Consider the following 21,537-nt stretch of genomic DNA (forward strand, 5'->3'; position numbering starts at 1 on the left):
GCTATCACTATCTAATAGGTTTGATCATCTGCGTTATTAGTACAAATAGCCCAACCGACATATTTCACAGATAACAACAATAAACATTAATACCAGAAACCGAATCCAATCTTTATGGATCTCGATGAGGATCATGTATAAATGGCTTCTATTAACCTACAATTGGTTTTCCTTTGGGAACATACTGTACTATACAATACTGTAGGTGAAAACAAAACCAAAAAGGAATTCAAAATGAAGTAATGTTGATGGGTAACATTTTGGTTCTTGTGTGTGACCCTGTCAGATGCACCCTGACCCCGGACAACGAAATGGCGTAAGAAGAATCTGTGTCGCTCACTTCCATGTCACTTCATTTTTAGGCACCGCAATATATGAAATATTGCTTTATCTCACAGTTTAACACCTGGCTTTATGCATGGCCTCAGCTTTATTCTCTGCTTGCATTTTCTCCCTTCAGATTTCTTTCTTCTTCCGTATTGCATACCTTGGAATGTCCTCTTTGTTTTTTATTCATTTTCTTCTCCTGATCACGTTAAAGGTGCCAATAGATAACATTTATGCACTGGATGTGACACTACACCCCCCCCCCCTCTCCACACCACACCACACCACATCTGTTGCTCGAAAGCGCACACCCCCTCGAGTGGTTACAGTTCATTGCCAAAATCTCACATTATTTCATGGTCAAGTGGAGTCAGTAAGCTGAAATGCAATAGAAGTCAAGTGTTCTTGTGGTCGGTTGTCCCTTTTCATTACAATTCTCTTCTGCTGGGTCAAATCTCTGAACAATCGTGCTGCTGACAAACGTCATTGCCCGTAAACTTGAGGCCTCATAGTTCAATCTTCACTCCACATTTTACTGAGTACCCGCCTCATTGTGCATTTCCACGTTGTGTCTGGCTGTCCATCACATTCAGTGTCTGTGGTAGTTAAGGTATTTGTCGTGCAATGCTAAAACAATTAAATAAAAATCCACATTTTGTTATCTCAAAAATGCAAACCCAGGATCTTTGGTGGAGTAGAACACACTCGGAGGTAATACGTAATACCTTACTGTTTTGTCTCTTAGAATGTATGAACTTTACTCAGTTCATTTTTAAAGCAGTAGCCTTCCAGACAGGAGCAGCTAAAACCTAATGTATACGCCGTAGTCCTGCCACGGTGTTGCTTGTTGCCCGCAGGAACAAATAATGTTCAGGCTTATAACACGCTGTCATGCAACGTGTTGGTAGCTTGAAGATCTGTTTGTGTCAGCAAGCAAAACCATTGTGATGGAGTATAAATTAGCCTGACTGGTGGCTGTATTGAGTTCTCAAGTTCACAACACTGTGAATTTACACAGGTAGAGCCCCTGTGCATTCCAAGGCATAGGGCCCCGCCCTGTACACTTGCCGGTGGATTCAAACGGCAGCTCCCTATTTTATCTTTGATCAGTCTGTCTTTGATCTGCATCCGTAGGCGATGCCTTGACAGCCGCGGCTTGTGATTGGCTGAGCCAAGGTTACCGGGGGCTTTACCCAGACGTTTATTTCTTGAATGAAACGCCTGGGTTCCCGAGGCTTCTGTGAACTTACCTTGTGAACACAATACTGCCACCATCTGGCAAAGTCAGGTTATAACCTTGTACTTGTAAGTGTATCTTCCTGATGGGTGTTTGGACTCTCTTCCAGGACTCCAGCCAACTGGGTTTGCTCAAGGAACTGCTGGACCTGCAGAAAGACATGGTGGTGATGTTGCTGTCTCTCCTTGAAGGTAACTTTGGCTTTCTCATCGCGACCAGGGGCGTCACAAGGGGTAGGAAAGTGGGACTGAGTTACTGGGGCCCAAGGTGGAGGGGCCCTAATAACTTTACCTATTGAAAAATAGCAGATGCGAGCTTGTAGATCTGCTATTTGTGAAAGTTGTGAAAATGTGTGAAAATCTTTGAATATATGTATTTTTTAAGCGAACATTTCTAACTCAAATTCTGCTTCTGGGGAGTCCCTCGAACTACATTTTTGAGATCGGGGTCCGTGGCCAAATACTTATCATCTTGGGGGTCCTTGACATAGGTTTCTTGCACACATTTTCAAGATTTTTCAAAAATAGCAGATATACAAGCTCGCAGCGCAGCACTCGGTGCCGCGCTGTGAGCTTGTATATCTGCTATTTTTCAATAGTTAACATTCATGGGGGGCCCGCAGTGAATCCTTGTACCCATGGCCCAGAATTTGGTGTGACGCCCCTGATCGCGACCATACTTACTATAGGGCATAGGTTTTACTGGTGCCACTAAAATGAATCTGCCATTCATTTTTCCCATAGACTTGTGATGATCCTGGTGAATCATGGCCACAAAACCTTTGATTCTGTAAAAAAAATAATAATAATAATAAAAAAAGAAACCGGCCAAACAAAGGGTATTTATTACATGTAGTTTGTCATATAATTAAATATTCAAATATTCTTTTCACAGAATCAAAGATTTTATGGTCATGTTTCACCAGGATCCTGGATGGCTTGATTCTAGGCTTGAAATGATTGATATAAATATTTTTGTAAATGCTTATGAGAAAAATCAATGGCCGTTTTTTTTAGTGGCACCAGTAAACCACGCCCACTCCTATACGCACTGAATTTGCACAAATAAAATTAGTTAGTTATCAACAATAATAATAACTATTATTGTTCATAACAATATGGGTAATAATAATAATACTAATAATAGAAACAAAGTATTTCCCAAAATTGTGAAGGGGGAATCATTTGATGTAACACAGACATGTGTCATCTTTCTTGTAATAATGAATTCATATGAATAGGAATGATTTCCTAGTGTTCATATTTTCCATAAATTCTCTTCTCTTTGCTCTTAGGCAACATTGTCAATGGCACCATTGCCAGGCAGATGGTGGACATGCTGGTGGAGTCCTCCAGCAACGTGGAGATGATCCTCAAGTTCTTCGACATGTTCCTCAAGCTCAAAGACATCTGCGCATCGGACGCCTTCCGCGACTACGTGACCGACCCCCGCGGCTTGATCTCCAAGAAGGACTTCTCCAAGGCCATGGACAGCCAGAAGCAGTACTCTCCCGGAGAGATCCAGTTCCTGCTGTCCTGCTCGGAGGCGGACGAGAACGAGATGATCAACTTCGAGGAGTTTGCCGACCGCTTCCAGGAGCCGGCGAAGGACATCGGCTTCAACATTGCCGTGTTGCTGACCAACCTGTCGGAGCACGTCCCCCACGACACCCGGCTGAAGAACTTCATAGAGCAGGCCGACAACGTGCTGAACTACTTCCGCCCCTTCCTGGGACGCATCGAGATCATGGGCGCCAGCAGGAAGATTGAGCGCATATACTTTGAGATCAGCGAGGCCAACCGCAACCAGTGGGAGATGCCCCAGGTGCGAGAGTCCAAGCGGCAGTTCATCTTTGACGTGGTCAACGAGGGCGCGGAGAGCGAGAAGATGGAGATGTTTGTCAACTTCTGCGAGGACACCATCTTTGAGATGAACATTGCCGCGTCGATTTCTGAGCCGGAGGGCGAGGTGGAAGAGGAGGATGACGAGGAGGAGGAGGGAGGTGGAGGGGGAGAAGAAGGTGGAGAGGGCGAGGATGCCAACGGAGAAGAGAAGGCAGAGGAGTCCAGCTCGGCTTTCGCAGACTTCCTGAAGAGCGTGGTCGAATTCTTTAACATGTTCACCTTCCGCAACTTGCGGCGGCGCTACCGCAAGTTACGGAAGATGACGATCAAGGAGATGGTGGTCGGACTGGTCACCTTCTTCTACACGGTCCTGATGGGCATCCTGATGTTCGTCTACAACATATGCAAGGGATTCTTCATACTTATATGGAAGGTTCTGTTTGGCGGTGGCTTAGTGGAAGGTGCCAAGAAGATGACAGTGACCGAGATCCTTGCCAGCATGCCGGACCCTACGCAGGATGAGGTCCATGGGGACCTACCCCCTGAGCCAGGGGCCAGGCAGGTGCAAGACGGGCAGGACGGGGCAGGGGAACAAACTGAAGGGGGAGGTGAAGAGGAACAGGAGGAGGACGGAGAGGAAGGGGAAGGTGGCCGAATGCCTGGTTTCGACACCCCCGGGGGTCTCGGGGACTTTGGTGAGACAACAGCCGAGGAGCCCCCAACACCAGAGGGCACTCCCCTGCTCAAGAGAAAGCTGGTAAGACAAACGTTTTACTGGTGCATTCTGGAGCAGCTGTAGTCTTACTGTAACTACTGTCTTGTTGATTTGATTGGGTTGTTGATTTGCAGGAACGGTGTGAAAGAAAAGCAGCGGATCTCAGTGCTCTGTCAGCTCTCTTCATTGGATGAAGACCCAATAACTTTCAATGGCTTGTGTTTTTTTATAGTTAGCTGCAACGGTAGAAGGAGGAGAAGCAAAGGAAGGAGAAGCAGCAGCAGAGACCCAGGCGGCGGTGGAACCCCCTCAAGAGGCCGAGAAGGCAGAGTAAGTTCTCTCGTCTTCATATGAAAGAGGAACAAGGCGGGGCTGCTAAAAACAAACTAGAGCCCCCCAAAAGAGCAGGAGCGCTCGAATTCACATCCCTTGCAAAGCCGACGGCACCGCCTTCAATTGAAACGAATGTGCTGTGAGCCTTGCTCCGTCTTAGCCTCCGCCTTCTGTCTAATTTATCGAGCGCATCATGATCATGACTTTCAGGGCAGTTTCGGGAGCTCATATTTGCTTTGTCGCTTGCGCAACAAAACAAAAATATTGAAAGTGTGAGAACCAGGGGGGCAGGCGTCAGGATTGAAAATGAAGAACACAGAACTGAAAGTTCCTATCATTGGCCGCTAGTTGCGCTGTTCTGGTACCAGAAGCAACATGTTCTCCATAGGATTCCATTCTATTCCCCCGAACTTTTACATTTGATTTTCTTACCTTAATAAACATTGTCATAAGTACTTTATGGTTCCTGTCGCTAGTTTAAAGCCTTGTTTCAATCACCATGATAAGCGTTTTGTGAAAATATGGTCCAATTTAAGTTATATTTGATGTTAAAGCAGGGTATGCTGTTAAAGGGGCATGTGATCATAGGCTTGTGATGATTCTTCTTCGTGTGCTTTATTTGGCAAGCTCAACACCACATTCTCCCAAGTATCCCTGCGGTTGCATGTGACCGTTGGCAGCCAATAGCATTCGAGATGGTACCATTTCTACCAATGAACGTTGATTCTACAATGATGGCGGCACCCGTACAAGGGACAAAAAAGCGTAATTTTCGCAGCATAGAAACCAATGGCTTAGCACCGTCCAACGTCCATATTTTTTTACAGTCTATGGGGAGAACTACTGATTTAGAAGGCATTTGTAACCTCCGTGCCCATGAAGGTTGTGGGTTCGAATCCACCGCGCTACATCAGGCTTTGTCTGGCGTGTACACAAACACAATTGGCCCGTGTTCAGGGGAGGGAAGCCAGGCGGGGTCTTTGCACAAATGCACATAGCGTAGTCCCAGGGACGTGCAGAGAATGTTAGAGAGGCAGGGGCTGAAATTTCTAAAAGGGCCTTTCGGTGAAAACATCGAAAATAGCAGACCTCCAACTGCGACGCGTTGTGAGATTGGAGGTCGGCTATTCGATGCTTGATTTCTACCCATTTCTTGATTTCAACATAAGATGCTGCATTCAAGTTCAGGATGCTGCCTTCAGGTATGGCATGGAATCCACCACTTTGCAAATCCCGCCCCATTCTGCCCTGTTACTATGCTGGGACATATGCTGGGCAGATTGTTTTTATAGTGGCAGTGAATGGGATTTTTTTATGTTTTCATAGCCTCATTACAGCTATATAAAGTACCAAAGGAAAAACATATAGGTGATATTAATAAAAAGGGAAGACAAAGGTACAGTAGTTACATTGCAAAACAGGGGGTTTACCCGAAAATAAATGTTTTAATTAGTTTAATCCCAGTGGGACAGAATCCTCTTTGCAGATTCTTTTATAGTGGTAGTGGATGGGATTTTTTTTCTCTTCATAGCCTCATTACAGCTATATAAAGTACCAAAAAAACCACATCTACGTGATATTAATAAAAAGGGAAGAAAAAGGTACAGTAATTACATAGCAAAACAGTAGTTTTCCCCCGAAAAATAAATGTTTTAATTAGTTTAATCCTCTGGATCAGAGATAGAAAGAGAAGCGCATTGCATCTTGGGTACTAGGAAGAGGACAGAGAGAATGTTTCTCCTCACATAATAGGCTGGCTTTTCGTAATTCTGCCCATTTAAATTATATGTACCCAATCGTGACTCTTAGACCATTGATAAGGTCCATATGAACTAGTTTGTTGAAGCTTATTCGTTATGATGAGCGAGATCGCTTGACGCTTGCCGTCGCTATCACCGTACCGGCCGATCTCCGTGTCGCGCACTGCGGACAGTTGTTGAAAGCCACATTCAATATTCTCCACTGCACAAACTCCACCCCCGATAGCAAAAAGTGAATGTTTTTTTCTGGTTGGCCAGTCAGGGAGTCTCAGGGACCAATCAGAAGGCTGACAAATGGTGAATTCATGGTTGGGAGAGGGCGGAGGGCGGAGACTGACGGATAAAAGGGCAGGGGCTCGAGCCCCCTTTGATGTCTGTGTGGCAGTGTGTGCACGTGCCTGCATAGTCCTATGGTCTGGGGGGAGGAGTAGGATGAAGGCCATTAGGATAAGACAGCAGCAGCAACACAGAAATGTTGTGTGGGGAGGAATCAACTGGCATAATGACAAAATTTGGTAGAAAAGGGGAGTAAAACATTATCGGCTACTACTCTGAATACACATACATTGCCAGCTAGAGGGCGCCAGAGGCTGCTGGGTGACCAGAAAATCCACATAGGGATACGCTGTATATGCACAAGCCTTGCGCAGCCGTGACGCGCGTGAACACTTTCGTGAGTGTCATGAATATGACCCGGATGAAGTTAGCTTGAAGTTACCCATAGGATAACACTACTGTTAGAAGCCCAATTTTCGACGATTTAGCCGTGAATAAACCTTGTCCTCTTCCATAAAAGCATAGATCAGAGAAAATGAGCTTCAAAGATCTGAGAATGCATTGGATTCAATGGCAATTGAATCCAATGCCGATGTAAACAGATCGCGGCCAACGGACTGCTCGAAAATTTAGCCCGGGGCTTCGGTAAGGCCTTCGGGTGTTTATTTAACCTTTCCCGAATTAGTTCGGGATCGGCACCACAGCCAAATAACGGCACCGATTTATCCTGAACTAGGCACTAAGTGTGTTAAAAAAATAAAAAAATAAGGCATTTTTAGAATCGGGCTCAGGTCTCGTTGGGTTGAAATAAACAATATTATGTCGCTACCACCTCTTCCCCAGTGCCGAGAACGGAGAGAAGACGGCGGAGGCTGAGCCCGAGGCTAAGGCGGCGGAGGAGCCTCTGGAGGAAGAGGAATTGTTCCCCACCAAAGCCAAGAAGGAGAAGAAAGAAACAGAGCGAGGCTTTGAGCTGTGGAACGAGCTGGAGGTCCAGAGGATCAAGTTCATGGTAACTACAACGCATTCATTCATTCTCTCACTCATAGGGCTGTCACGATTATGACATTTTACATCACGGAAATAATTGCGATTAACGATTTCATTGTGTTTTTTGTCGTTGACAATTACGATTCTGTGTGGCTTGTAGGCTTTGGCAGATATCATATGACACATACCTTAAATATACCAGTAAGACTCCCTAATCGGGAGATAAGTGACCGCCATTTACTCAAGTACTCAAATCACTCATAATACAGAGGTGGAACATAACTAAGTACATTTACTTAAGTACTTAAGTACAAGTTCCATTGGACATTCATTAATTCAAGGATAACTTCCATCAACTCATCAACGTTTTTATCTGCAAGATGACGGATTAAAAAAACAAACAAAAATCTTTGTTCCGTTGATATGGCTAAAGATGTTTCCATTGTTCTCCTCCCAGAACTACCTGTCTCGTAACTTCTACAACCTGCGCATGCTGGCACTGTTTGTGGCCTTCGCTCTCAACTTCATCCTGCTCTTCTACAAGGTAAACCAGGGCTCTTCAAGTTTTCAGGTCAAGGACCCCTTAGCTGAGAGAGAGATGAAGTAGGGGTCCCTACTTCATCAACCCGTTATAGATTCCACATAGTTTCATCGTTTGACAGCACGATCGTCAGTGTATTTTGGATTCATGTCAATTTGTGTTTTCAGACATTTAACCACTTGAGCCGTCATTACCTAATAAACTTGACCTTTCACTCCGTACATAGTCTGCTCTTTATCCCCTCTACAACAAACTTCTTTGCCGAAAATAGCCGATCTACTAGCTCACAGTGAGGCGTTGTGAGCTTGTGGATCTGCTATTTTTGGCTAAAGTTCTCAGAATATGGACACTAGGGTTCAAATGGTTAATGCAAAAAAGAAGAAAAAAAGTTTCTATCACACAAAGATTTGGAGGAGGCGAGGACCCCCTGTAGTAACTCTGAGGACCCCCTAGGGGTCCCGGACCCCCTGTTGAAGACCCTTGAGGTAAACACATACAATTTGTTGGGATAATTGGACCGCCCAACTATTAAAATTCACACCCAGTGTGAAGTGAGCAGTGCTATTTATGAGTTAATTTCGTTAAACGTCCCGCAACGCTTGGCCCATGTTACGTCGGGCGACCCTTTTCAAAGCCAGGTGTAGGAGCGGTTGGTTCCTTAACCCATTTAGTGCTCCTGACATTAACGGGTTAAAATGTCCAGCGCGCCTCCCCCCGGCCCCATTCACTAGCGTTGTCTTATTTTGAAGGCCAGAAGTCGATAGCGTAAACACTTCCGGTCTGACGTCATCGCATCATTCACAGGAAGCGATCATGTTTACGTGGTGCCATGCTGGATCGCATCGGAGCTTTTCACCATGTGTTATATAAGCGAGCATCTGCCTCCATCTTCGCTTCTAAAGTGTAGTTTTGAGATAATGGACATTAAAGATGAGATCCCCCGTCCACCTCAATGTTATGGGATTACTATTTTGTGCTCGTGGAGCCGTGATGATGATGAATCAGCGACGGAGATGGACTCGGGACCTTCGGCCATTGTACTCGGTAGGATACCCGCCCATTACAGTAATATATTACTTTTCACGAGTATACTCGGGATCGGCACCATGTATTTTTCGAGTATTTTTCACGAGTATTCTCGGGATCTTCACTAAAGCGGTTAACAGGAGCACTGCTCAAAAACTATACGAATACTATGTCTTTTCACAAGATAACAAGACTTGACATGAAATGTCTGTTTACAGCCATGTAAAGAAAACAACCAACAGCACATTTTAGAAGCATTAGTTTAGCCCAAATGCAGGAGACTTGAGACACTGAAGCAGCAGCACTAGGGTTTCAGATAGAAGAAGCACAGCGCATGTAGCATTGCAATCCCAGATTTGACCACCGGGCGGTGGCAGCGTCACTGTTCTACCGCGGTTCTGGGGGCTTAGTTCAGAGTATGGGACTCATTGGCTGGGCTTTAGCCAATAGGGAGAAAGTGAGAGTTACCAAGCTGTAAAAACTAAACCAAACTAGCAAACCCACTTTGGAAACTAAATAAAGGCAATATACAGTATATATATATATATATATATATATATATATATATATACAGTATAATATATTGTCACATTCTGGCCAAAACCTCTTAAACTTCATTTTTTAGGTTTTAGATTTTTTTTGGCATAAATCAGGGCTATTGAACACCCTTTACTTCTGAGTGTTGGTTAAAATAATATTGAACCAATGGAAAGTAGTAAAAAGTGCTTGGGACAAAACCTCCTAACTCCACACTTTCTGCCAAACCAGCTAACTCCACCCAGTTGGCCCTCTCTTTTTGAGCGGTGGTCACAACGCTCCTATACGTGGCCGTGTGTGTGGCCGTGTCTGTGTGTCTGTGTGTGTGTCTGTATGTAGCCTGACTTCGGCGCGTAACTAGTGCCGCACCATTTACGCCACTCGCGCAATATATACATCAAAATGTGCGGCTCGGCCGGGAATGGTGTTCTATTACCTTTCGTTCCGATCCGCCTTACCATGCCGACGTAATCGGCAAAAAACTACGCTTAATTGTCCCCATTGACTTATAATGGGACAATGCAAGAAATCACTTTCAAGTATTTTTCTCTCGTAAACCATAGGAGCTACAGTTTCAAACCTCGGAGAGGAGATTCATAATGATTTTAAGAATGAATCGAAAAATAATTACATCACTCGGCCTCATGGTGGCGCTATAACGGCCCACTTTACGTTTTGCCCCGTAACTCTTGAACCGTAGATCGGAAAATTAAAATTCTTTTTTCCCTGGATTCCTTGGGTCAAGACGCATCTCCCCATATAGGCCACGCCCATTTGCGCCAGGATAGATTTTCCGCCATCTTGAATTTTCTCCAAAACACACTTTTTGCTCCTTTTCCTACATATTTTCTTCAAATGTCACAAAAATCGGTACACATGATCTATGAGGTGGGTAAACCACCGCTCAGTTCACACGGGTGTGATTTTTTTCATAAATATGTGCTATTGAACACCCTTTACGTCTGTGTGTTGGTTAAAATAATATTGAACCAATGGAAAGTAGTAAAAAGCCCCTCAGTCAAAACTCCACTTGAGCTCATTTTCCCGAAAATGAACATTTTGGAGTTAGGAGGTTTCGGCCCGACAGCAGAGATATACAGTATAAGCTTGATAGGGACCATTGTTTAGTCACTCTGTGTTGTCCTCTCTCCACTTCCAGGTGTCGGACAGTCCCCAGGGTGATGAGGATTTCGAGGGCTCCGGTTTGTTCGAAGGCTCCGGCTTGTTTGAGGGCTCTGGCGCCGAGGAGGAGGGCTCTGGGGGAATGGGTGACGACATGGGTGCTGGTGAGGAGGAGGAGGACGAGGAGGGAGTCTTCTTCTTCTACCTGGAGGAGAGCACGGGCTACATGCAGCCTTGCCTGAGCTTTCTGTCCATCTTCCACACCGTCATCTCCTTCCTGTGCATCATCGGTTACAACTGCCTCAAGGTGCTCATCCACCCAATACACATTTTAATCTAACCACATGGACTCTAGCATCCCTAGTCCGTACTCTGGGCATGGACCTACTACAGTTCACCATGGACCTTTTTCCAGAGCGCTGCCATGTACTGTAGCTGCGCTGTCGCAGTGTAAAGCGGTGCCGCTTGACACCACAGTTATGGTTGCCGTCCTGAGAAATTGGTCTATAGAGGCTATGTGTGTGACAACATCATACCAGGAAGTTATGCGGGACAGCCCATACATCTAAATGGAAAAGTCCTATCTGGTTGTATTAAATGATGTTAAACTCACCAACTTTATAGCTGGATATAGTGGATAAGCGTGAATTATCCTCTTTCGATCTGCAACGTTTTTTTTTTTCGCGCCCCCCAAATAATCATATTTCAACTGGAAACCCCCCACCCTGACAAGTACTAAGAGTTTAGGCATTACATTTTGTATAACACAGGTCTATTGTGAAAATAGCAGATCTACATGCTCACAACACCTTGCGTTGCGAGGTGTTGTGAGCATGTAGATCTTTCACAATTTCTGCCTCTAATATTTGACAATTTGGCCAATGTTTAATTTGTCATTTTAGAGGTATTAGAAATGTGCAGATGCCCTCTATACACAGGTTTGTTTACTGTTGAGTGAGGAAACAATGTTGCACATTAAGTTAATCATCTCGTGAATCAACCACATTACTGGCTTTCATCGTTGGTTTATGTCGCTACCCAATGTGGACGGCAAGGAAAAGGAAGTAGTTGGACCTCTTAACAGCCTGTTTGATGTCATGCTGCTCCAGGTTCCTCTGGTCATCTTCAAGAGAGAGAAGGAGCTGGCAAGGAAGCTGGAGTTTGACGGCCTCTACGTCACCGAGCAGCCCGAGGACGACGACATCAAGGGACAATGGGACAGACTGGTGCTCAACACACCGTGAGTGACCGCTGGCACCGTCATGTCATGTCCGCCACTCGGAACATTCATAAATGACCAAATATGTATCGCTTAATTTGCACGTCGCCTCTGTCGGGTGGATAAACAAAACAGCAAATTTTAGTAAATTTAAGAACTGCAAAAATGTGGTAATCAACAATTGTGCTGTAAGCTTGTAGATCTGCTATTTTTCCAATATCTTTGGGTTTATTTATTTATTTATTTATTTTATATGCTTCTGGGGGTCCCTGTTTGGAACAAAATATTTTGAGATGGCAGCCAAATACTGTACATACGGTATATGATTTTGGGGGGTCGTTGACATGCAAAGGGTTTGAGCAGCACCACTGGCACTGATATAGCAAGTATAGCAACATACGTTTTTCAGAAAACTGTTAGTATTTAGAAGACATTTTTAGATTCAGCCTCAGGTCTTGGTTAACTGCGTTGGATCATGCCTTTAAATACCACTTTTGCTTGTCGTTTTTCACAGCACATTCCCCAACAACTACTGGGACAAGTTCGTGAAGAGGAAGGTAAGGGGCTTCAAGTGTGCTTTATATTCACACAGAAGAACATTTGTTTCATCTTGTTTGTATTTTGTCAGTTGGGGCATAAGTTAAAGGTATTTGTGCAACGTGTCTCTCTCTAGGTGCTGGATAAGTATGGAGACATCTATGGCAGAGAGAGGATCGCAGAGCTGCTGGGCATGGACCTGGCCTCGCTGGATGTCAGCGCCATGACCCATGACAAGAAACCTGAACCTGAACCTGTGACCATGTTGACCTGGTAAGCATTGGCGTCTATGGAAATGTGGAATACATTCAGTATTCATTTAGTTGACGAAAAATGGGTTACCTTTTTTTCACTGACAAAAACAAAATAAAAACTATACTATGATGACTAAGACTAAATCTACTATGTTAGGGAGAAGAGATCCAGTAGAACTTAAAGACAAGTCATTTTATGTTTGGTTGTGTTTGATATCACTCTCTGAAAATAGCCACATGTTGTGAGCTTGTAGATCTGCTATTTTCAGCACACAGCTGAGTATAAATCACGCTTTTCAACGGCATCATGGCCGGCCAAAATACATTTTAGTGACTAAATCAACTGTAGATTTAGTCGACTAAAATCTTATGGTATTTTAGTTGACTAAAACTAGACTAAAACTAAAACATTTCAGATGCCTAAAATATGATTAAAACTAGATTGAATGTTAATCAATTGTCTGATTATTATTAATAGTCTAAATCAACACTAAATGCAATCAATACAGACTCAACTAATACTGTATCTGCTTTTAAATCACTCAACCTCATGGACCCTGTTTTTTTAAATGTAAAATGATGTACATTGTATGCATCAGAGCTGAAAGGAACATCATCTCTGATCTTGTCTCTACAGGATAACATCTATTGACATCAAGTATCAGATTTGGAAGAACGGAGTTGTGTTCACTGACAATGTAAGTACTATAGCAGCATTGTATATTGTGGAAATTGAGAAAAGGTGACTTTCATTGGAAGTATTATTTCATTGCCTACTTTTGCAGAATGTTCACCTATTACAACATGGCCAGAATAGGTACATTATTCTGGGCATGCCATGATACGCGAACATTTGGCAAAAATAGCCTAATCTTCAAGCTTTCAATGTGTCTTGTTGCAACGCGTTGCAAGCTTGTTAGTGGAGGCACTAAGACACATTTTACTTCAAGTCATGATGCGAAGGACAAGTTAGATCACCCTCCATTTACTACATTTGATTTTTAAGGGTGATCTAACTTGTCTCTTTGGATAAATTGTTTCCTATGGTCCTAAGGTACTTCCATACCAAAGCGGACCTTTGCATCATGACTTGAAGTTAACAGCTTGTTTTTTGGGCTTAGTACCTCCACTATGTAGATCGGGTATTTTTGGTGAAGATTGTATTTGACTGAGACCTCTTGCCTCTCTGTCCTAGACCTTCCTGTACTTGTGTTGGTACTGGCTGATGTCCATTCTGGGACACTACAACAACTTCTTCTACGCCACCCATCTCCTGGACATCGCCATGGGTGTGAAGACGCTCCGCACCATCCTGTCCTCCGTCACCCACAACGGCAAACAGGTGCTGCTGAAGTTTGAACCGCTTCTACGTTATTATCAACCACATCCCTGTGGTGTTTTGTCCAACTTTAAGCAGTCGTAACATTTCAGTTGTACTCGACAGACATTTTTTCAATTTCCAGTACTTTTACTTCTACTCCTCTACATCTGAGAGACAAATACTGTACCACTACATTTATTTGATTTGGTTTTGATTATTATTAAAAAACATACATTAACCACTTCAGCCCGATATACATTTTGGCCATTTGAAAATAGACGATCTACAAGCTCACAATGCGTCGCGATGCTTTAAGTACATGTCGATGCCAATACGTTTGTACTTTTACTCAAGTACATTGTGAGCTTGTAGATATGCTATTTTCAAAGGACTTTTATACATTTTATACATTTGAAAACTTGTGAAAAGGGACCTTCTTAATGAGTACTTTCTACTGGTACTTAATTTACATTTTGATACCAGTACTTGTGTACTTTTACTCATAAGTACATTTAGAATTCAGGACTTCTACTTGCGACAGATGTATTTCTACATTGATTGTATTGATACATTGGCGTACTTTGTCCAACGCTGGCTGAAAGTAACCCTGGTTGTGCCGTTGTGCCTTGCAGCTGATGATGACGGTGGGCCTGCTGGCGGTGGTGGTGTACCTCTACACCGTGGTGGCCTTCAACTTCTTCAGGAAGTTCTACAACATGAGCGAGGACGAGGACGAGCCGGACATGAAGTGTGACGACATGATGACTGTGAGTGGTGATGATGTCGACCATTGACCGTGCACACAGTCATGGGTCACCCCACAGTTAACAATTCAACCTTCAACTTTCTGTTAACCTCTTAAACCCTCTAGTCCACTGTTTCCCATGGGTCGGGACCCGTGGGTCACAAACCCATTTTTATGGGCCCTGATTGAGTTTCTTTTCCTATATTTAAAATATATATATATATTTAAACAACTTTTTTTTTTTTTTTTACATTTTAATTAAGTATTGAAAATAGCCCATCTACAAGCTCGCAACTTGGCGTGAAGCGACGCGTTGTGAGCTTGTAGAGCTGCTGTTTTCACTAGTTTGGGTCCTGGGCAAACGTCAAATCTCTCTTTTGGGTCTCGACCTGAAATGTTCGGGAAACACTAGAGTCTAGTCCACACATGGGCAACATACGGCCCGGGGACTGGACCCGGACCTTTGACCATCTCAGTCCGGCCTGCCAAGTCCTCAAAGAAAAATACAAAAGAATTGCATTCTAAAAGGCTAGTTTTAAACACAGAGTGTGATGTGAGCTGTGTCCTTGTGTCCTGCAGTGCTACCTGTTCCACATGTACGTGGGCGTGCGTGCCGGCGGCGGCATAGGAGACGAGCTCGAGGACCCGGCCGGAGACGAGCTCGAGCTCTACCGTGTGGTCTTTGACATCACCTTCTTCTTCTTCGTCATCGTCATCCTGCTGGCCATCATCCAGGGTACAATTTACAATTACAATTTACAATTTAGGCATTTAGCAGACGCTCTTATGACGCTTCTATGAAACTGAAGTTCCAGTAGTTACAACATCATGTAATACTCTGTATGTCTGTCTGTCTATCAGGTCTGATCATTGATGCCTTTGGTGAGCTGAGAGATCAACAGGAGCAAGTCAGAGAGGACATGGAGGTAAGACCACTTTTTACACCGTTTTTTACACAAATCATCATCGTTTTTTTTTGCCTTCAAATTCCACCGTAATTCTTTTTTGCCAGCTTAAATGTTATCCCCGGTTGACAATAACGCTGGTCCATCTGTGTCCTCTTGTCCAGACAAAATGCTTCATCTGTGGGATCGGCAGCGACTACTTTGACACGACTCCGCACGGTTTCGAGACGCACACCTTAGAAGAGCACAATTTAGCCAACTACATGTGAGTTATCTACAGTTAACATGCATGAAACACTAGAATGAGGCCTTTTCTGTTTATTGTAAACTGTGTGTGTGTGTGTGTGTGTGTGTGTGTGCGTGTGTGCGTGCGTGCGTGCGTGCGTGCGTGCGTGCGTGCGTGCGTGCGTGCGTGCGTGTGTGTGTGTGTGCAGGCGCGTGTGTGACAGAGAGACTCAGTGTTAAGTAATTTTCCTTCTCTTTCCCTGCAGGTTCTTTTTGATGTATCTCATCAATAAGGATGAAACGGAGCACACAGGACAGGTCAGTTCAAATGACAAAACACATTCATTATCCTGAACCTTCTACAGTGTTCACTAAATGTTAGCATTGTATACCAATCAAGCCCTGGTGTGTACCATACGTACGCAGAAGCTTTGTGTGACGCAGAAGAAGCCAGACATCTAGAAAAGCCTTTGTTTGCAGTGTTGCCAGATTTTGCGAGAGAAACAAGCAATTAGGTCTATTTAAACAAGCCCAAGTTTTTTTTTAAACCTGCATTTGAAAATAGACGATCTACAATCTCTCAACAACAAAAAAAGACGTGAAGAAAATGTGAAAAATTGAATATTTATTTTTTATTTTTTAAACGGATCATGTTTGGGGGTCCCTAGCATAAAGTATTTTCAGATGGGGGTCTGCAGACAAATACATGTTAATTAGGGGGTCCAGATGAGCCACAACACAACAAGCCCTAAATAAGCGTTCAAGAATATATGGGACTGTGTGTACTATTCTCTGTAAAAGTTATGGGAGTCACTGTTGTTGATGATTACATGAATGAAATCTAAAAAAACAAAACTCTGCTTTCAGGAGTCGTACGTGTGGAAGATGTACTCGGAACGATGCTGGGACTTCTTCCCTGCCGGCGACTGCTTCAGGAAGCAGTATGAGGATCAGCTCGGATAGAGAGCGTCACGTCACGTCACGTCACATCACGGTCGTGCGTCGTCGGAAGCAGATCGACAGAGGGGGAGAGGAGGAGGAAGTGAAGGAGAAAAAAACACTACTAAGCAGACATTAGAGAAAGGAAATAATTGCATTTCAGATTTTTCAGACTTCGCTTTGTCTTTGTCTTGAGTCTCAAAACGGAGAGATGGAAATCTGGACATAATATATACCGTAGTTGTGTTGAACAGGATTCTTGATCTGTGGTAGCTCTCTCTCTCTCTCTCTCTCTCTGTCCTCAATGCTATGCACTCTCTTCCAACTGCACTTTATTATCGCCGTGGGGAGTTCTGAGGGATTTTACTTGAGATAGAGAGAGAGAGGGAGAGAGGCAGAGGGGAAGTGAACGTGTGTGTGTGTGTGTGTGTGTGTGTGTGTGTGTGTGTGTGTGTTTGTGTGTGAGAGAGAGAGCGAGCGAGAGAGAGAGAGAGAGAGATCTAACATTAATATATGACTGGAGGAGTTTTGGGCCTTTGGATCCTTCTGTAAATACACTACACAGCCTTTTCTTTTTTGGTGTAAAATATTAATTGTCCAGCATATCAAAGTTGCGTCTCTGCACGTACATCCAGCTGCCTCACTCAGAAGCTGTCGCTGCACACATTTCCAGTGCCTAGAGTTAATAATTTTAAGCGCTTTAATTTGTGTGGTAGTTTCGGTTTTTTAAACCATGGACATTTATGTTTATTTGAGATCGCCGGTTGAATGCATTGTATGGGTACCGTTCTGCGAGGATGACAAAAGTTTTACATGCTTTCTTTTCAGTATTGTGTGGCATTTTCTTTTCATTCTGACTTAACGGCGCTCTGTTTTGGAGTCGGTAGGGAGCATTCGAAAGGTTTTTGATTTTTTGGAACGAGAGCAACTCCCCGGCAGTGCCTTCGACTAACCCAAGCAGTTACACATGTCTGTCCACCAGGCTCTGGTCTCTCCCTCCCTCTCTCAAGACTGTAGCAGAGGAGTTGTGGGGGGGTCAGGGGGTCTTCCGCCACCAGGGCCAACCATGGTTACTTTAGGGGCCAATCTTAGAAGGCCCACACGCTTGCTTTTTTATTTTATTTTTTTTGCTCTTAACTTATTTGCCTTTATTTACTGATTAAATAGTCAGCAAGCATCACAAGTGCAAATAATGTGACGTGAGTTTATGTTATAACATGGACTATTGCTCCTCTTGTAACGACAACTAGTCTGTCATCCGATAGACCACGGATCATAGTTACCCCCACCCCACCCCCCCTTTCCTTTTTTATGCATAATTCAAACGGTGGTGGGAGGGCACTGCAAAGTGCTCCCTCTACCCCCCCCCTCTTTATACAGTGCATCTTCAAATGACTAAAACGTATCCTCTCTTGACGGCCATGATAGATGGAGTAGTCATGATCTATTATGATGTATACTAACAGGACGCATTTGCGTAAACAAAATCACGTTGCACTCATAAGTCTTACGAGGCGTCCCTGGCAGTGTGCCCCCCCCCCCCCCCCCCCCTCCTCGGGCAGTGTCTCTGTGCCGTCCGCTGATCGATGGCAACGACAACCTCACACTCATAGGACGATGCCAAGGTTATATTTATTTATTACTGATACACAGGTCTACTGTAAACCTCTGAGGTGTGACTCTCTTTTAGCCCTGTTCCTCTGACGACAGGCGTCAAAAGTTTAAATAGATTCTGACACTTTAGTTTATGCACAAAATACGTTTTTGTTTTTGTCGTGCATTGAATTGCTTAAGGAATGTATTTGATGTATACATTGTGGCCAAAGTGTCATCTGTAATGACGGCGTAATGACTAAGGCTGCTTTAGAGGCCTTCTGGCAAAAATTACATATTTTACATAAATGATAGATACATATATATTTTTTCTTTAGGGCTTTGAAGATGTAAAACGATCCATGCTACATTGTTGAAAGTAAAAATTAAATGTGTACTTGTTTTTTTTGGGAAATTCACATGGGTGAAGAATTTGAAGAATGTGCCCAGTTTGCAGTCAGAGGCGCAGGGGGAGCTTTTGTGTGTGTTTTTTTTTTTTTTTGCTAGTTACATTTTTACAATAGCAATTTCTAGGGGGAAAAAAGTGCATATTGATTATTTTTCTCAACCGATGAAGTCGCACGGGATGTTTTAACGGTTTTGTAAAACTATGTGACCTTCCGAATAGACTGCCTAAGCGCAAACGTGCACACTCTCTCCCCATCTTGAGTTGTTATTGTTATTGCCACTCATTATGCCAGAGTGACCGCATATGCCAGTGTTGGTTTTGCATAAGAAGCTGACGCGTGCGTTTTCCTGGTTATGCCGCTCAGAGTTCTATACCAGTGAATAGAGGTCACTGATTTACACCTGACTCTGACTTGACCCTGTGTTTCAATACAGAATATAATAAACTGAATATTTTAAGACGACTGGGGTGTGTGTGTGATTTGTGTGAGCAGCATGAGTGTCTTTGTCTGTCAATACATGTGCCACAATGATATTCAGTTCCATAGAAAAGAGCAAAGCGTCGCATTGTTGCAGTCCTTTTGCCCAAATTATGCTATCACTTGCACTTGGGATGTGCCCCTGGTAAATTGAATGCAATACTAGGAAGAGTATGTCAAATTCATTGCTGATTTCCTTCCGATGCGTTTCAAAATAATCAAAAACATATGCTTGTGTTTTGAAATACATTAATAGATAAATAGATAGTCTATATGTTTTTTTAAAGACTATTTTTAGTATGACAGTGTTTTAGAGAGGAAATAAATCAAGTTTAAAGTTGTAAAAAATGAACCGTAATATTATCTGATATTACGGTTACAAATCTAAAAAGATAAACAGAAAAACAGAGAAATTGAGTTTGTTTTGTTGTGTGTCAAGGAAGCACATGGCTTTACTTTGCAACTTGGGTCATCACACCACAAAGGATGGCATATCTACACCAGAGAGAAACATTTCAAACAAAACATATCTCCACTGGCACGATGGGTCTGTGACGGGCACTGCACACATAGACATCAAAGGGGGCTTGTAGGCCAGTCAATCTAAGCAAAAAAAAAAAAAAAAAGGGGACCCAAAAGAAATTTCAATATGGTTCATGGTTACCATTTATCGGGGGTTCAAGTTTGGGTCCCTTGACTTACAATACAGGAAAAAAAGACCCCCAAAAGTCTTCATTACGTACTGTAACATGTGTGGGGTCTAACTAGGGGGTTTTCATGATTCTGAATCCATTCCAAGCATTTGTTTTGCACAAAAAACATTCCTTGGGCTAAAAACTGACCCCAAAAACTATGGTTTAGTGATGAGTCATCACTTTTCTGGGGTCAGCTCAGTTTTGTTGTGTCCCTTTTTAGCCCGGGGAATGTTTTTCGTGCAAAACAATTGCTTGCAATGGATTCAGGATCATGAAAAACCCCTAGTTAGACCCCTCACATGCTACTTAGAGAAGATTCTTTGGAGGTCCTTTTTTCCTGTAGTAAGTGAAGGGACCCAAACTTGAACCCCATGAATTCACCTTGATCCACTAAGAATAAAATGTTTTTTTTACATGTTTTTTGGATGCAGCCACACCGACGAGACAACACAGAGAAGGTTCCCCTCTGCCTCAATGCAAAGGGATGGTCCCTCGACCATGTCCTCTTTCTCTCTAGTAGTAGTATAACTTTTTCAAATAAATGTAGTGGAGTAAAAGTAAAAGTATTGGAAATTGGAAATACTCAAGTAAAGTACAAATAACTCCAAATTGTGCTTAATTACAGTGCTTGTGAGTAAACGTGCTGACTGAGTTACTACTGGCTACCACAACCCGGTTAAGCGGAAGTGAACGGACGTTTTATTTAGTAGGCTACTCTCCCACACCCCAAATCGGATTGAGTTAGCTCAGGGGTACAACGGATGTCTTAAAACACTGAGGGTTCCCAGTTCAATCCCGGGCTGACACAGAGTTAGTGTTGAAGTGTCCTTGAGCAAAACTCTGAACCAGGAGTGTCAATTGGGTGTGGCAGAGATATGCAGCTGCCATACCCTGGGTCCAGAGGGGAAAATAAAAGTAACTTTTAAATATAAATCCATGAATGTCTCTTTGTCTAGCTGTGCTGGTTATTATGTTGTTAAATGACAGTAAAATAACTACAAATGCAAAATTTTACTTCTCCCCACTTGTAGACCTATTCTCCCCATCTTGACAAAATGGTATATTCCCAGGTTCCGCAGGTCAGCCTAGGAAGAAAAGAAAGGAATGTGCAGAAGGGTGTGTATCAAAATGTGGGGGGGTATTGCACATGCCCAGTACAATCTGGCCAGCACCTACACTTTGGCTCAGTAGATGGCGGCGTGCGACCATTAAATGGTAGTGTTTGTTTTGTCCTACTTTAAGTGCCTGCTGGGGACTTGCTCTTTGCTCAAATTAAATGTTCTTATGCCACAAAACAAGTAGGCTTATTTGGTGCCCTAATAGGCACAACTATATGTTGCATATCCTGAAGGAATATTAGCACATAAATTATAGAAATCCATCGGATTCTCATCTACTGCTGTTTTACTTTTTTTTTGTGTAAGTACTTATAATAAATAAATTAAATTGTGCAGTCTGTTGATTTTTTTTGCACCATACATTAGTCTGACTACAAGTACGGCACACAGT

The 21,537-nt window shown here is 43.3% G+C and overlaps 1 protein-coding gene across 1 annotated transcript in view; it reads left to right on the forward strand.

Moving 5' to 3' along the window:
• Nucleotides 1-16,877, forward strand: part of ryr1b (ryanodine receptor 1b (skeletal)) — a gene marked incomplete at both ends in the record, with an annotated part of 160,502 nt that extends 143,625 nt beyond the window's left edge. Inside the window, 18 exons of the mRNA XM_080730859.1 lie at nt 287-316; nt 1,674-1,755; nt 2,859-4,165; nt 4,356-4,453; nt 7,336-7,504; nt 7,940-8,026; nt 10,746-11,015; nt 11,818-11,948; nt 12,442-12,484; nt 12,601-12,737; nt 13,356-13,416; nt 13,914-14,060; nt 14,672-14,806; nt 15,364-15,520; nt 15,646-15,710; nt 15,854-15,954; nt 16,181-16,232; nt 16,782-16,877. Of these exons, the coding sequence (XP_080586985.1) occupies nt 287-316; nt 1,674-1,755; nt 2,859-4,165; nt 4,356-4,453; nt 7,336-7,504; nt 7,940-8,026; nt 10,746-11,015; nt 11,818-11,948; nt 12,442-12,484; nt 12,601-12,737; nt 13,356-13,416; nt 13,914-14,060; nt 14,672-14,806; nt 15,364-15,520; nt 15,646-15,710; nt 15,854-15,954; nt 16,181-16,232; nt 16,782-16,877 (3,168 nt within the window). The remainder of the gene's footprint in view (nt 1-286; nt 317-1,673; nt 1,756-2,858; nt 4,166-4,355; nt 4,454-7,335; nt 7,505-7,939; nt 8,027-10,745; nt 11,016-11,817; nt 11,949-12,441; nt 12,485-12,600; nt 12,738-13,355; nt 13,417-13,913; nt 14,061-14,671; nt 14,807-15,363; nt 15,521-15,645; nt 15,711-15,853; nt 15,955-16,180; nt 16,233-16,781) is intronic.
• Nucleotides 16,878-21,537: the final 4,660 nt, after the last annotated feature.

The sequence above is a fragment of the Nannobrachium achirus genome (genome assembly GCF_963921795.1).
Source record: "Nannobrachium achirus genome assembly, chromosome: 8".
Taxonomy (NCBI): Eukaryota; Metazoa; Chordata; class Actinopteri; order Myctophiformes; family Myctophidae; genus Nannobrachium; species Nannobrachium achirus.